At 54.5% G+C, this 13,373-nt stretch overlaps 1 protein-coding gene across 2 annotated transcripts in view; it reads left to right on the top strand.

Annotated features, from left to right (window-relative positions):
• The first annotated feature begins 547 nt into the window (after positions 1–547).
• SLC35F4 (solute carrier family 35 member F4) overlaps positions 548–13,373 on the top strand; it is a 67,492-nt gene continuing 54,666 nt past the window's right edge. For both annotated transcript variants that reach the window (XM_029079161.1, XM_029079162.1), the window contains exon 1: positions 548–695. In XM_029079161.1, coding sequence (XP_028934994.1) covers positions 593–695 — 103 coding nt within the window. In that variant the 5' untranslated portion in view covers positions 548–592. The remainder of the gene's footprint in view (positions 696–13,373) is intronic.

The following is a 13,373-nucleotide window of genomic DNA, read 5'->3' on the forward strand; positions in this document are numbered from 1 at the left end:
ATGGAGAGGGGAGGACCCAGGGATCCCGGGGGGAAGGTGGGGGTAGGCAGGGTGCGGGGTGGGTGTAGCCGGGACTGTTTGGCCGCCGTGGGCTTCAGCGGCCCCTCTCCGTTCCGCCGAAGCGGGGGAGGGGGCGGGCCGGGGGGGGAGGGGAGGACGGGGAGGGGCCGGACCCCGCCCCGCCCCCCCAGCTGATGACTTTTACCATCTGACCCCCTCCATCCTCCTCCCCATCCCCCCATTCCCCCCCCCCCCCCGCTGCAGGCCCCCGGGGCCCGGGGCCCGGGGGAGGGGGGGGCCGCACACACACACACACACACACACACACACTCACACACACACACTCACACACACACACACATGCCGAGACGGGCCCCCGCCCCCGGCCGCCCGCCGCTGCGCCCAGCACTGCGCCCACCGCTGCGCCCGCCACTGCGCCGGACCGGCGGGACCAGCAGCAGCAGCAACAGCAGCAGCAGCAGGAGGAGGAGGAAGAGGAGGAGGAGGAAGAGGGAGGAGGAGGGAGGAGGAGGGAGGAGCAGGAGGGAGGAGGAGCGGCCCCCCGAGCCCCTCCGAGCCCCCCGAGCCCCGCATGGAGGCCAAGGCGGCGCCCAACGGGGTGGCCACCATCGAGGACAGGATCCTGCGGATCACCGGCTACTACGGCTACTACCCCGGCTATGCCCGGCACAAAAGTAAGGACCCCCCCTTCCCCCCCCCCCGGACAGCCCTCCTCCTCCGCGCCGCCCTCGGGAAAACCTGCATTCCCTCCCGGCTGGCCGGGATCCGCCCCCAGCGCTTACTCCGGCGCCCGGAGGGTCGGGAGCGCTGAATAAATCCCCCGAACGGAGGAGGAGATAAGGGGTGAGGGTCCACCCCCCCCCCCCGCGCCCCCCGGGACCTGCCATCACTCGGCCAAGAGCGGCCCTTGCGGCCGGCCTGCCTCCCCCGGGGAGGCCTCCGGGCTTGGCGGGGGCCGGGCTCCGGTCGCTGCGCCCCTCTCCCTCTGGCCCGGGGCCCGGGGGCTGTTTGGGCCGCCCCCTCCGTCCTTTTCCCGCAGGGCTCGGGTGGGGGTGGGGGTCCGCGCCGCTGCACGACTTGAACCCAAGCCCAGTGAGTCTTTCCCCGCCTCGGTGCCTTCTGCCGCCCCTCCTGCTGCGCCGCACGGGGACCACGGACACCCCCCGGGCCCGGCACCACCTCGCCCGACACAACCCAACTTGGTACCCGCACTCACGACCCCACGGCTTCCCTCCTTTCCTCCCTCCCGCCCGCTCCGCCTGCCTTCCTCCCTTCTTCTCCCTTCCTCCCGTCTTTCTCCCTCCCTTCCTCCCTTCTTTCTCCCTCCCTTCCTCCCTTTCTCCCTTCTTTCCTCCCCTTTTCCCTCCCTTTCTCCCCTTCTCCCTCCCTCCCTTCCTCTCCCTTCCTCCCTTCTTCTCCCTTCCTCCCGTCTTTCTCCCTCCCTTCCTCCCTTCCTCCCATCTTTCTCCCTCCCTTCCTTCCTTCTTCCCTCCCTTCCTTCCTCCCTTTCTCCCTTCTTTCCTCCCCTTTTCCCTCCCTTTCTCCCCTTCTCCCTCCCTCCCTTCCTCTCCCTTCCTCCCTTCTTCTCCCTTCCTCCCGTCTTTCTCCCTCCCTCCCTCCCTTCTTTCCTTCTTCCCTTCCTTCCTCCCTCCCTCCCCTTCTCCCTCCCTTCCTCCCCTTCTCCCTCCCTCCCTCCCTCCCTCCCTCCCATCTTTCTCCCTCCCTCCTTTCCTCCTTCCTTCCTTCTTCCCTCCCTCCCTCCCTTTCTCCCTTCTTTCCTCCCCTTCTCCCTCCCTCCCTCCCTTTCTCCTTTCTTTCCTCCCCTTCTCCCTCCCTCCCTCCCTCCCTTTCTCCCTTCTTTCCTCCCTTCCTTCCTCCCTTCCTTCCTCCCTTCCTTCCTCCCTTCCTCCCTCCCTCCCTTTCTCTCTTTCTCCTTTCCTTCCTCTCTTCCTCCCTTTCTCCCTCCCTTCCTCCCTTTTTCCCTTCCTCCCTCCCTCCCTCCCTCCCTCTTCGCCGTCGCCACTGGGCCGAAACGTGCCACTTTCTCGTTGCACTTCGCGCAGTCCCGGGAAAGACCCTCGGCCAGCAGCAAGCCCACCCGATAGCAGAATGAGCGTTGTAGAGGCCAAGATCACTCGTTGCCATGCAGATGTAATTAGAGGGGCTAGAATTTTCTAGAAAGAAAATAACAGCAGAGGTTGCTTTTGAAGTCTAGGACTCTACTCTCTTAAGAAGCATCCCTTCTCTCCCCTCCTCCTCCCACCGAGGATTTCTTTTTAACCTCAGAATCCGAGAAGGCTCGGCGAAAAGTCCCCGTTTTCGTGCTTGTGATGAGGAGTAGCAGGATTTTCAGAGTTGAGAGAGTTTAGTATTTCTCTGCATAACTACCCATTTTGGCACTGCGCTCGTGTAGCGGTCGAGTAGTTTCTTTACTAAAGAACAGATCTGCGAGACAGCGGTGGGAAAATTGATAGTCGATAACCTTCATTCATTCGGTCGTATCTATTGAGCGCTCACCGTGTGCAAAGCACTGTACTAAACCCTTGGGAAAGTACACTATGACAACGGACACGTTCCCTGCCCACAGTGAGCTACAGTCTAGAGGAGGGGAGACGGAAATTAATATACATACATAACAGATATACCTGCGTATGTGCCGCGGGGATGGGAGGGAGGATGAATGAAGAGAGCAGGCCAGGGTGGCGCAGAAGGGAGTGGAAGAAGAGGAGGGCTTAGTCAGGGAAGGCTTCTGGGAGGAGGTGTGCTTTCAATAAGGTTTTGAAGTGGGGGAGAGCAATTATCTGTCTGATCGGAGGAGGGAGGGCGTATATGAGGAGGGAGGGTGCTCGGTGGCTTATCCGTCACAGTTTCCCGTTTCCTTTGTTGCCCTGGCCCGAGTGTCTGGCACGGCGCTCTGCAGCCGGCGGGCACCCGGGACCGTGCTCCGCACCCGTTTGGCATCGGAATGCTACTGTTCGATCGCGTTTGCGAGAGTGACAAGACCCAGTGAGGAGAGCGGAATGCGTGTTGGTCGGGGTGACCCATGAAAGGGAGAAGGAATTAGAAGTACGTGTAAGAGGCCATTCGGGTGGACTTTTGAACCATCTGGGCCAGTCACCCAGTTGGGACAGCCAAGGGAAATGCAGGCACCGGCCAGGGGAGAGTGTAAGCTCGCCGAAGGCAAGAGGTGTGTGTTCGGCTTCTGATGGACTCTCCCAGGCGCCCAGGCCAGTGCTTAGCCCTTGGTGGGGGCTCAGTAAATAGACCTGACGGACTGAGAGCCAGTGAACCGACCTCCCGCCCCAGCTGAATCTTACGGAGGATGGGGCAGTGAGAGGAGGAGCCCGGAAAAGAGCAGGTACGATAATTGGCCACCACGGAATGATCAATCAGGGGTATTTATCGAACGCTTACTATGTGCGGAGCACCGTACTAAGAAGCGGCATGGCCTAGTGGCAAGAGCACGGGTTTGGGAGTCGGAGGTTGCGGGTTCTAATCCCAGCTCCCCCATTTGTCTGCTGGGTGACCTTGAGCAAGTCACTAAACTTCACTGTGCCTTAGTTCCCTCATCTGTAAAGTGGGGATCGAGACAGCGAGCCCCATGTGGGACAGGGACTGTGTCCAACCTGATTGCCCTTTATCTACCCCAGTGCTTAGAACGGTGCTTGGCCCATAGTGAGTGCTAAACAAATATCGTAATCATTTTTAATTAACAGACATGCTCCCTGCACACATAGGATTCAGATGATTCCCAAAGGGAGAGAGCCAGCACACTTCTCTGGATTTAGCGTCAGCTTTTGGAACTCTGAAAGGTGAATTCCAGGTGCCAGAGGAGTCCAGGTGGAAAAGACCCACCCGACCCTTACTAAGCTTCTCTGAGTTTCACTCCTGGGGGTGGCGCGGAAGCTTCTGCCGATGATGTTGAGGTCTTAGATTCCGCTGCGGCCCCCGTTTTTCCTACTGGCCGTCTCACGGGGCGTGCTGTCAGGCATGGGGGTCTGGGCGCGAGAGTACGGATGGCTCAGTGCAAACCACGACCGCTATTGCAAAAACAACGCCAGCGTGTGTCCGGCTGGTAGCGGAAAACACCTTTTCCCCGCTCCAAGACTGTGAGCCCACATGGAACAGGGACTAGGACTGTCCTGATTATCTTGTATCTCCCCCACTGCTTAATACGGTGCCTAGCACATTGTAGGCATGTAGCAGTCGTCGTTATTATTATTGTTATTGTATAAAAAAATAACCATTCGGGTCGGAGCAGTGCCCACGCAAATGGCAGGGGGACCGAAAGGTGTACTTTCTTGGGCGCTTTGTGAAAGAATGGATGAGGACACTTGTGGATTCCACTCACCATCAGCAGCTTAGCGTTTGAACCAAAGGACGACTTTACCGCTATATGTCGAAGCGATGGGAAGCGTCTCGTCTGCCGACTGGTTACGTTAGTCCAAAGCCAACCTTGGGAAATTCTCTGAGGTTCTGGTTTAAATCAAGGGTGACCTGGAAGGGAGAAAGAACCAGGCAGGGCCGTGGCTACCGCGAAGACAGTGGGGTCGGTCGACTCGTAGTTCGACTTATTAATTAGGGTATTCAAGGGCCAGCTGTGTGCCAGGCAGGGTGTTAAGGTCTGGGGCAGATAGAGTTAAAACAGATTAGATACAGCCTCCTCCCCGTCACGGAGCTCACAGAGAAAGGAGGGAGTTGGCTGATAAAAATGAAATGAGAGTGGTCTGCCAGCAACCAGCAACAGAGTCCAGAAACCCCGTCAACAGCGTGAGGGCAGGTAATGGAATCGTTTGCTGAGGTGGAGGGCTTCGGACTCCCCTCTGGTCCAGTCCTACTGTCTGAATAATCGTCGTGTTCTCTAGTTCCATCAGATTAAGGCACTAGGTGTAGTTGCTTCCGTACGGAAGCCCTCAGAAGCCATGAGAAGCAGTGTGGCTTAGTGGGTAGGGCACAGGCCCGAACGTCAGAAGGATCTGGATTCTAATCCCGGCTCCGCCACGTCTACTGTGTGACCTGGGGCAATCACTTCCCTCCTCTGGGCCTCTATTACCTCACCAGGAAAATGGGGATTAAGACGGTGAGCCCCATGTGGGACAGGGACTGTGTCCAACCTGATGAACTCGTATCTACCCCAACGCTTAGAACGGTGCTTGGGACATAGTAAGTGCTTAATGAGCACTGTCTTTATAATAAAAAAAATGGTGGTATTTGTTAAGCGCTTACTATGTGCAAAGCACTGTTCTAAGTGCTGAGGGATAGAAGGTGATCAGGTTGTCCCATGTGGGGCTCACAGTTTTAATCCTCATTTTACAGATGAGGTAACTGAGGCCCAGAGAAGTTAAGTGACTTGGCCAAAGTCACACAGTCGGGATTCGAACCCATGACCTCTGACTCCCAAGCCCAGGCTGAGGGTGAAATGAGAACCACCTTAATCTAAAAACCGGCTCCCTTTGAAGTTTTCGTCATTATCATCGACCTGGCGTGTATGGAGCGCTTCCCGAGTGTGAGGCTCTCTACCGAGGATGTGGGAATGTACGGCAGAAGTTTATTAATTCATTCAATAGTATTTATTGAGCGCTTACTATGTGCAGAGCACTGTACTAAGCGCTTGGGATGAACAAGTCGGCAACAGATAGAGACAGTCCCTGCCGTTTGACGGGCTTACAGTCTAATCGGGGGAGACGGACAGACAAGAACAATGGCACTAAACAGCGTCAAGGGGAAGAACATCTCGTAAAAAGTTTACAGTGCACTAGGTAGGGTGGATAGGCAGGTGAAAATGACCAATTACTCCTGAGAGCAGGAGGAAGAATAAGGATCCAACGGGAAATAAGGCGAATATATCAGGATGAAATAGCCAAAGACATAATGGAATATAGACAGATAATCCTACTGATGGTACATGAGAGCCGGGGATAAATGCAGAGGAGAGGAATCGTTTCTGGAGTCATTAGGGAACTAATTAGTCATTAGCGGTTCTGTACACACAGAGACTTGCCCCAGCGCTTAGTAATGTGCCCGGCACATAGTGAGTACTTAACAAATGCCATCATTATTATTATTCTTTAAGCCTTTTTTTACTTCTCCCCACGTCTGCCTTCCCAGTTTTCTTTTCCTCCTCTCCGTAAGTCATTTTTGCATCCCATGTCTGCCTTTCCAGTCTTTTAAAGTCATTTTTGTGTGTCTCTTCCCCACTCGATTGGAAGGCCCCCGAGGGCGGGGAACGCGTCTTCTAGCCGTACCGCGTAAGCGCTGGAGTCCGCCGTCAGGAGTGACGGACGAGCCTGGGCACCGAGACCTCGGGGTTCAGAACGGAGCCAAGGAAAAGATTCCAGCCCCAGCGGCTTGGGCCGCCCCACTGAGGCTCTGTCGTTCCCACCCACTGGGTTGCCGCTGGGGCCCTGAGCGCCCCGGACGGGCGGGTGGGCGGGGGGCGGTACTTGGCGAAGCACGGAGGCGTTCTTCGCCCACATCAGCCGGCTCCGGACAGAACCGGGCCCTAGGGTCCGGGCCTCCTGTTCACCCGAGCGGTGCTCGTTCCATTGGACCAGCGGCGAGTCTGGAGTTCTAGTTAGTGTGCTCTTCCAAGTGCTTCGTACTGTGCTCTACTAAAAATAATTGTGGTATTTGTTAAGCGCTTAATGTGTCCACCAGGCACTGTACTAGCGCTGGGGTGGATATGAGGAGCAAATTGGGTTGGACACAGTCCCTGTCCCCCATGGGGTTCCCAATCTCAATCCCCATTTTACAGATGAAGTGACTGAGGCCCAGAAAAGTGAAGTGACTGGCCTAAGATCGCACAACAGACAAGTGGCGGATCCGGGATTAGAACCCATGACCTTCTGACTCCCAGGCCGGGCTCTATCCACTACGCCCTGCTGTTTCCCAGATTCCACTGATTGTTAGATGGTTGGTGGCATTTGCAGGGAAACAAAGTGGGCAGTCTATGGAGGGAGGCGGCAGGGAAACCTTTGGGGGAATAAAAAAGTGCTGCAGTGAGCGACCCCAGGAAGCCGAGCCCCTCCAGGGTTGGAGATTCATCAGGGTTCTTCTCCAGTCATCCCGGAGGGACGAGATGAGCTCCAGAGGATCCATCTGGGGCTGCTGTTTCCTCTCTTCCAGCTTCTCTGCTTCAACGGGAAAGGCAATCCTGGATTAAGGGAGTAGGGCAAAGGAGCTGTAGCGTTAGGGGAGAAAATAGATGTCTTATCTCTCCCACGAAGATGATGATTATTGCTTTTTACAGGTGCAAAACACCCATAACTCTCAAGCCCGTAACTGGAAGTTATGAAAGCTTTCTCACCAGTGAAATGAAGATAATAAATATTTTGTCCAAAACATATTCTAGCGGAATTATGAGAATACGTTTTCCACCACAAGCCTACAACACAGTCTGTACTTCTCTACGATAGGCGCCGCATTTAAAAAAAACCTCAGTGTACATAATGGAGAGGGAAGCGAATCTGTTCTGTTTGCAACAAGATCCAGGTAATTTCTATACCTGGCCAGAGCTCTGAGATTGCTCGTTTGCAATGTTTAATAATTTACTTGCAGACACTGGTTGCCCGACCCGTTGCTTTCTTTAGATTCGCCAAAGTACTTAAACCTACAGTTTCACATAAAACCGGGGATTCTGTTGGTCTCCAGACCATTCGCTTTCATCGCCAGGAGTGGTTGACGAGAGCCATCTGGGGACAGAGCGCTGTTCTAGACACCTCCTAGGAGCCGAGTGATCTGCTGGGTACCCGAGAGCAGAGCATATAAGTCAGTTAAGCCCTTGTCCTCAAGGAGTTTACCATCTATTCAGCCACTAGCTAAGCACTTTAGCTCTTTCTCTTCTCATAAGCATTAGGGACATATATTTTCGCTGAAAGTCAAATTCGAGCTGCAGTTGAAATGCAAATCCACCCAGGCGGCAGTCAGAATGCTGTGGCGTTGTTAACGTTAAATATTTATTCTTTTAATTTTCCCGTGACAATTGACTTCAGCTCTTGCAGCACCTTAGGGAAAGTTGTATTTCCAGTAACCGAAGTTCCCCGCTGGCTCTCCGAAATCTGCTCGGAGCCCTTGCTCGCCCTCCCACCACCGATTCGAGAAAACTGGGGACCCGCGGGCCTCTCGAAACGGCCCCCACGTTTTTGCCCTTCCCAGTGACCGTAGAACCAGTATTCCTGAAAAACCCTCTTCCTTCCACCGTTGGCCTCTCACCGGGGGCTTCTGACTGCTTGTGTGTCTCCGTCTTGTCCCTTTCAGGCTCTTTGAAAGCTGGGACTCTGTCATTCTATATATGCCGGACGCCCACACGGGGCCCAAATCTCAGATCTGGCGATCCACCCCCGCGATCTCCTGTGGGGGAGACATTCCCGAGGCGGGTCAGAGATGTCTCCGGGACCACTGGGATCTGTAAGGTCCTTCAGGGCAGGGAGCATGCCCAATGATTCTGTAGTACGCTCCCAGCGCATAATGCTGTGTTTGGACACCAAGTCTCCATAAAATCTGCGTGGTCGATTGATCGTTTGTAGTGCGCTGCGCCCAGGGGGTACTCGATAAATACCATCGAGTGACCACCCTCGTTCCTGGTACAGATCAGTTTGAACTCCAAACCTTTCTCTTTTTGCAATTACCACGTGGGCAGAGGGATTTCTTGAAGTTGGGGCCCTGAGTCGGTGACCCCACCCTCTGAAAAAGTGGCAGGAGAGTCAGGTGAGAAACTCAGAATGACGTGGGATGTCAGAAAATATATGTGTGCGTGTGTGTGTGTATAGAAGCAGCGTGGCCTAGTGGAAGGAGCCTGGGAGTCAGAAGGATCTGGGCTCTAATCCCAGCTCCACCACTTGTCAGCTGTGTGACCTTGGGCAAGTCATTTCCCTTCTCCGTGCCCCGGTTATTTCATCTGTAAAATGGGCAGTAAGACTGTGAGCCCCATGTGAGACGGGGACCGTGTCCAACCTGATTACCTTGTATCTACCCCAGTGCTTAGAACAGTGCTTGGTCCATAGTAAGTGCTCAAGCATCTGTATATGTGTATATATATATATATATATATATATAAAAGTATATGTTTACATTTTAAATGTGCCTGGTTGCTTACTAAGTCCGGAGCATGGTACTAAGCCCTTGAGAGAGAGAGAACCGAAGCAAGCCCCAGGCTTCCCATCCTCAAAGGTCATATAAGGAAGACAAATATGAGTTATTTATAAATAGTGGGAACAGGAGGAAGAAGGATAGAACAGGGAGTAGTGCAAATATATCAGCTCAATAAATATTGAATATATGCGCGTATATGCGTGCTGAAGACGAGAATAGAACGCATAAGCGCTCAGGGTGGCTGTTGGGCCGGCACCATCCGGAAGTCATCGATTGTCGTGCGTGAACTGGGGAAGGCTTCTCGGAGGAGCTGGGTTTTTAGGAGGGCTTCAAAGATGGAGAGAGCTGCGGCTTGGTGGACCTGGGGTGGAGGGAGCACCAGGCCAGGTGGACGGCGTGCGTGAGGGGTCGGAGGCGGGAGAGCGGAGAGCGAGGTGCAGTCAGAAGGCGGTGAGCTTGGACGGGAGCGGAGTGTGTGAGCCGGGGAGGGCCGGGGCATGCCTTGACATACAGCAGCGGTCGTCCTCGATGGTGATATTCCCCAGTGGCGTAGCTCGGCCCCCCGGTCTCCACCGTGACATCGCCCCCCACACGCCGTCGGTCTCGTCTACGCCGGGGAAGGTGGAAACAGTTCGGCTCATGGGAGAATCGGAGGCTGCTTTGTCTGCCGCTCCTCCTGCTCTGAATTCCCCAGAGCGATCTTTAATAAACCTGTCTTCCAGGTAATTATCAGTCATCTCGACTTCTACTTGCTATTCCACTTGCTGGGGTTCTGGGATTCCATGGCTCCCTTAGGTAGCGCTGAGCTTGGGGGGCGGGGGAACTCTCCGGACCCCTGGGCTACCTCTTCCTAGATGCCAAACGTGTCTCCATCAGCCGTCGCAGGAACGGTGTGTTCTTGGAACCTTATTCTTTGAAGGCCTGTCCTTTCGAGAGTGAAGCCAATTGACCTGGGCTCGGGCGATGATATAACAATGATGAAGATGGCATTTATTAAGCATTCCCCGGGTGCCCAGCACGGGGCCGAGCGCTGGAGCGGGCATAATTTAAGCCGATCGGACAGATCCCCCAGGGGGCTCACAGTCTAAGAAGGCGGGAGGGCAGGTATTTTATCCCCATTGCACAGATGAGGAAACCGGGGCCCAGCAAAGCGTCTTGCTCAAGGTCAGGTGCAGCAGGCCAGTAGTAGCAGAGAAGGGATTAGAACGGGGTTCTTTGGACGGCTAGTCCCGTGCCCTTTCCACTAGGCCACAAGCCTTCCAACGTGGCACCTTGAATTTGAAGGGGGCTGTTTGTATTCCTCCAAAGTTTGGTGAAAGCACAGCTAGTGTTTTGATAGTATTTCGCCCTCCCGTCATCCATGCTTGGTAGGAGGGGCAAGCATTATCATTCCCATTAGACGACTGAGGCTATTCGGGCCCAGAGAGGTTAAGCGACTTACCCAAGATCACGCAGTGGGCCAGTGACAGAACTGGGACTAGAATTCCAGTCCTCTGATGCCCACTCCAAAGTTCTTGGGTCTTAAATACCACGGATTGATTGAATTCCTACACCGACCAGCCCCTGGGTGAGAAGGGGTTCCGCTGCTGTGAGGGTTAAGGCCGTTCCCTTCAAGCTTCCGGTTCTGTCGCCTGTCCCGGCGGGGTACCGTCGACCAATCAATCGGCGGTATTTATTGAGCGCTTACTGTGTGCGGAGCGCTGTGCGACATCGAGGGGGTAGCAGTCGGGTGCTTGCCCTGCCCACCCTCCTGGTGATCTTTACACTCCCACCGTGTCTCCCTTCATCTTTCAATCAATCTTTCCTATCAGTTGGTGGTAGACGGGCTCCGCTGGGGTTCTGAAAATAGCGAACGTGGGTGGCGAAGACGGCAGCGGCTAACACTGTGGCTACCTTGGCGACCCCCCGCCGGGCCGCGACACCTCGGGGCACCATGGGGGTGGGAGGTGGGTGGTGCTATGGCGATGTTGGGCGGACGACAGGTCGGTGGGGCCGAAACTCTTGGGGCGGGGAGAGAGGAGAATCTCTCCCTCCGGGCCGAATCAATCAAGCGGTAATTTTAAGTCAGAGCCTATTGTGGGCAGTCAGTCTGTCGTATTTACTGAACACTTACTGTGTGCGGAACGCTGCACTGAGCACTTGGGAGAGTACAGTACGACAATCGACAGGCACATTCCCTGCCCGCTCCAGTCTATAGGGGGAGGACCACTGTCACCAGCCCCTGGCTTGGGCCCGGCGCTGACTATGAAAGCGGGAGACATTGTTCCCGCCCTCAGGGAACTTACAGACTAATGGAAGTGATTCCGCCTCCATTTCCAGATGTTCAGCAGGCCTGCTGGACTTCAGTTCTGGCCTGCCATGTGATAGAGAAAGAAGAGGGACTGTGTCCGGAGAGCAGGGAGGCCTCCGGGGAAGGAGTTAGAACTGGACTTGTTCTGTATTATTTTGTTGTCTGTCTCCCCCGTTTAGACCGTGAGCCTGTCGTTGAGCAGGGATTGTCTCTATGTGTTGCCGAATTGTACATTCCAAGCGCTACGTACAGTGCTCTGCACATAGTAAGCGCCCAATAAATACGATTGAATGAATGAACGATTGAATGGACCTGCCTTCAGCTTGCCCCCCACACCCGGGCCCCCTGTCTCCACTCTGTTTGCACATCTCCAGGCAGAGTGACTTGCAGCCTAAGGGGAAGATTTCAGCCCATCTATTTCTGTCCTTTCAAAGGCAGCGCTCTGTATTGACACGCCAGCCAAGCAGTGTTTGATCTAATAATAGCCGCAATAAATATGATGTCACCGCTCTCCCCGCGCTTGGGCTTTCTTGAAAATCACCCAGCGCCGTTCTGCACCTGTCCTCCTCGGCCTCCTTCCCTCTTCCCTTGGGCCTGCGGGTCAGGGCCGCTCTCCGCCTCCTGGGAAATCGATTTAGCTCCTTGGAGACGCGGGTCCTCTCTGCACGCTCCCGTATCCGAGCATTTCCTGCGGAGAAATTCAGGATTACCGCTCCGGGTTGCCCTGGGAGTGCAGAGTTTGACACTATTTGCACTCTATAATTTATGGCATTCTGTGGCCAACCGTTTGGCTGTAGAGGAAGTGGAGAGAATCAGGCTCTGGAGAAAGAAAGGCAGCCTGCTGGGTGGCAGCTGGTCTGTGGCGGGCAGAGCCTGTTTGATTTGGATCGATCCCCATCCTCCACTTCTGCTTGTAACCGTCCGAAGGTCTGCCTCCCCCGTTAGAGTGGAAGCTCCTTGTGGGCAGGGAACGTGTCTCGGGCCTCCCTTGTTCTTTCGCAAGCACTTAGTGCGGGGCATCGGACCTCGTGGGCGTTCAGTAAATACCTTGCACCTTTATACTCACTGCCGGTCCTCTACACTCTGTGCTGGTTGTGGGCAGAGAATGTGTCTGTTCTGTTGTTCTCTTCTACTCTCCCAAGTGCTCAGTACAGCGCTCTGCACACAGTGAGTGCGTTTGACTGACATCGACGAGTCACTGCTTCACGGGTTAGTGTTTTGTTCGCAAAAGCTGCCTCGGTCTTTTTTTCCAGCCCATCTTTTCATGGCAAGGCATCAGTTCCACGTTCATTCAAAAGCCTGTGCGAATTAATGTTGCGGCTTATTGCCTTCGTTAGGCGCTTAGTTTGTGTTCCTTTTCCCAGTAATTGATTTTTGGGTCTGTCTCTCCTGCTGGACTGTAAGATCCTCAAGGGTGGGGATCATGTCTATTAACTTTAGGGTTCTCTTCCTAGTGTTTAGGACAGTGCTCACGCTAGTGATGGATTGACCAAACCCTCTATAAAATGGGGATTAAGACTGTGAGCCCTGTGTGGAACAGGGACTGTGGCCAGCCTGATAAACTCTCATTGACCGCAGCGCTAAATACAGTGTCTGACACACAGTAAATGCTTAACAAATACCACTAAAAAAAAGGAAAGACTTTACATGTTTCATGATTCTGCCATGGGGTGCTTGTTTGCCGCATCGTTCTACCCCTCCTCTGAAATGGGGTGACTTGCCTAGTCCCTGCCCCATGTCTATAGGTTACCTTACTTTCATAGGGGCTTTTGTTCCTAAAGCACTCTCAAATTCATTAACTCACTTTTGTGCTTGCAGCATCCCTGTACAATAGGGAAAGGCAGATATTATTATACCCATTTTCCAGGTGAGGAAACTGAGACTTTCCAAGGTCACCCAATAGGCTGCTGGCAGAAGTGGGGCTGGAACGTGGACCCTCCGTCTTGTGCTTTTTTCCATACTCCTCGCTATA

This window comes from Ornithorhynchus anatinus, chromosome 14 (genome assembly GCF_004115215.2).
Source record: "Ornithorhynchus anatinus isolate Pmale09 chromosome 14, mOrnAna1.pri.v4, whole genome shotgun sequence".
NCBI classification, from domain to species: domain Eukaryota; kingdom Metazoa; phylum Chordata; class Mammalia; order Monotremata; family Ornithorhynchidae; genus Ornithorhynchus; species Ornithorhynchus anatinus.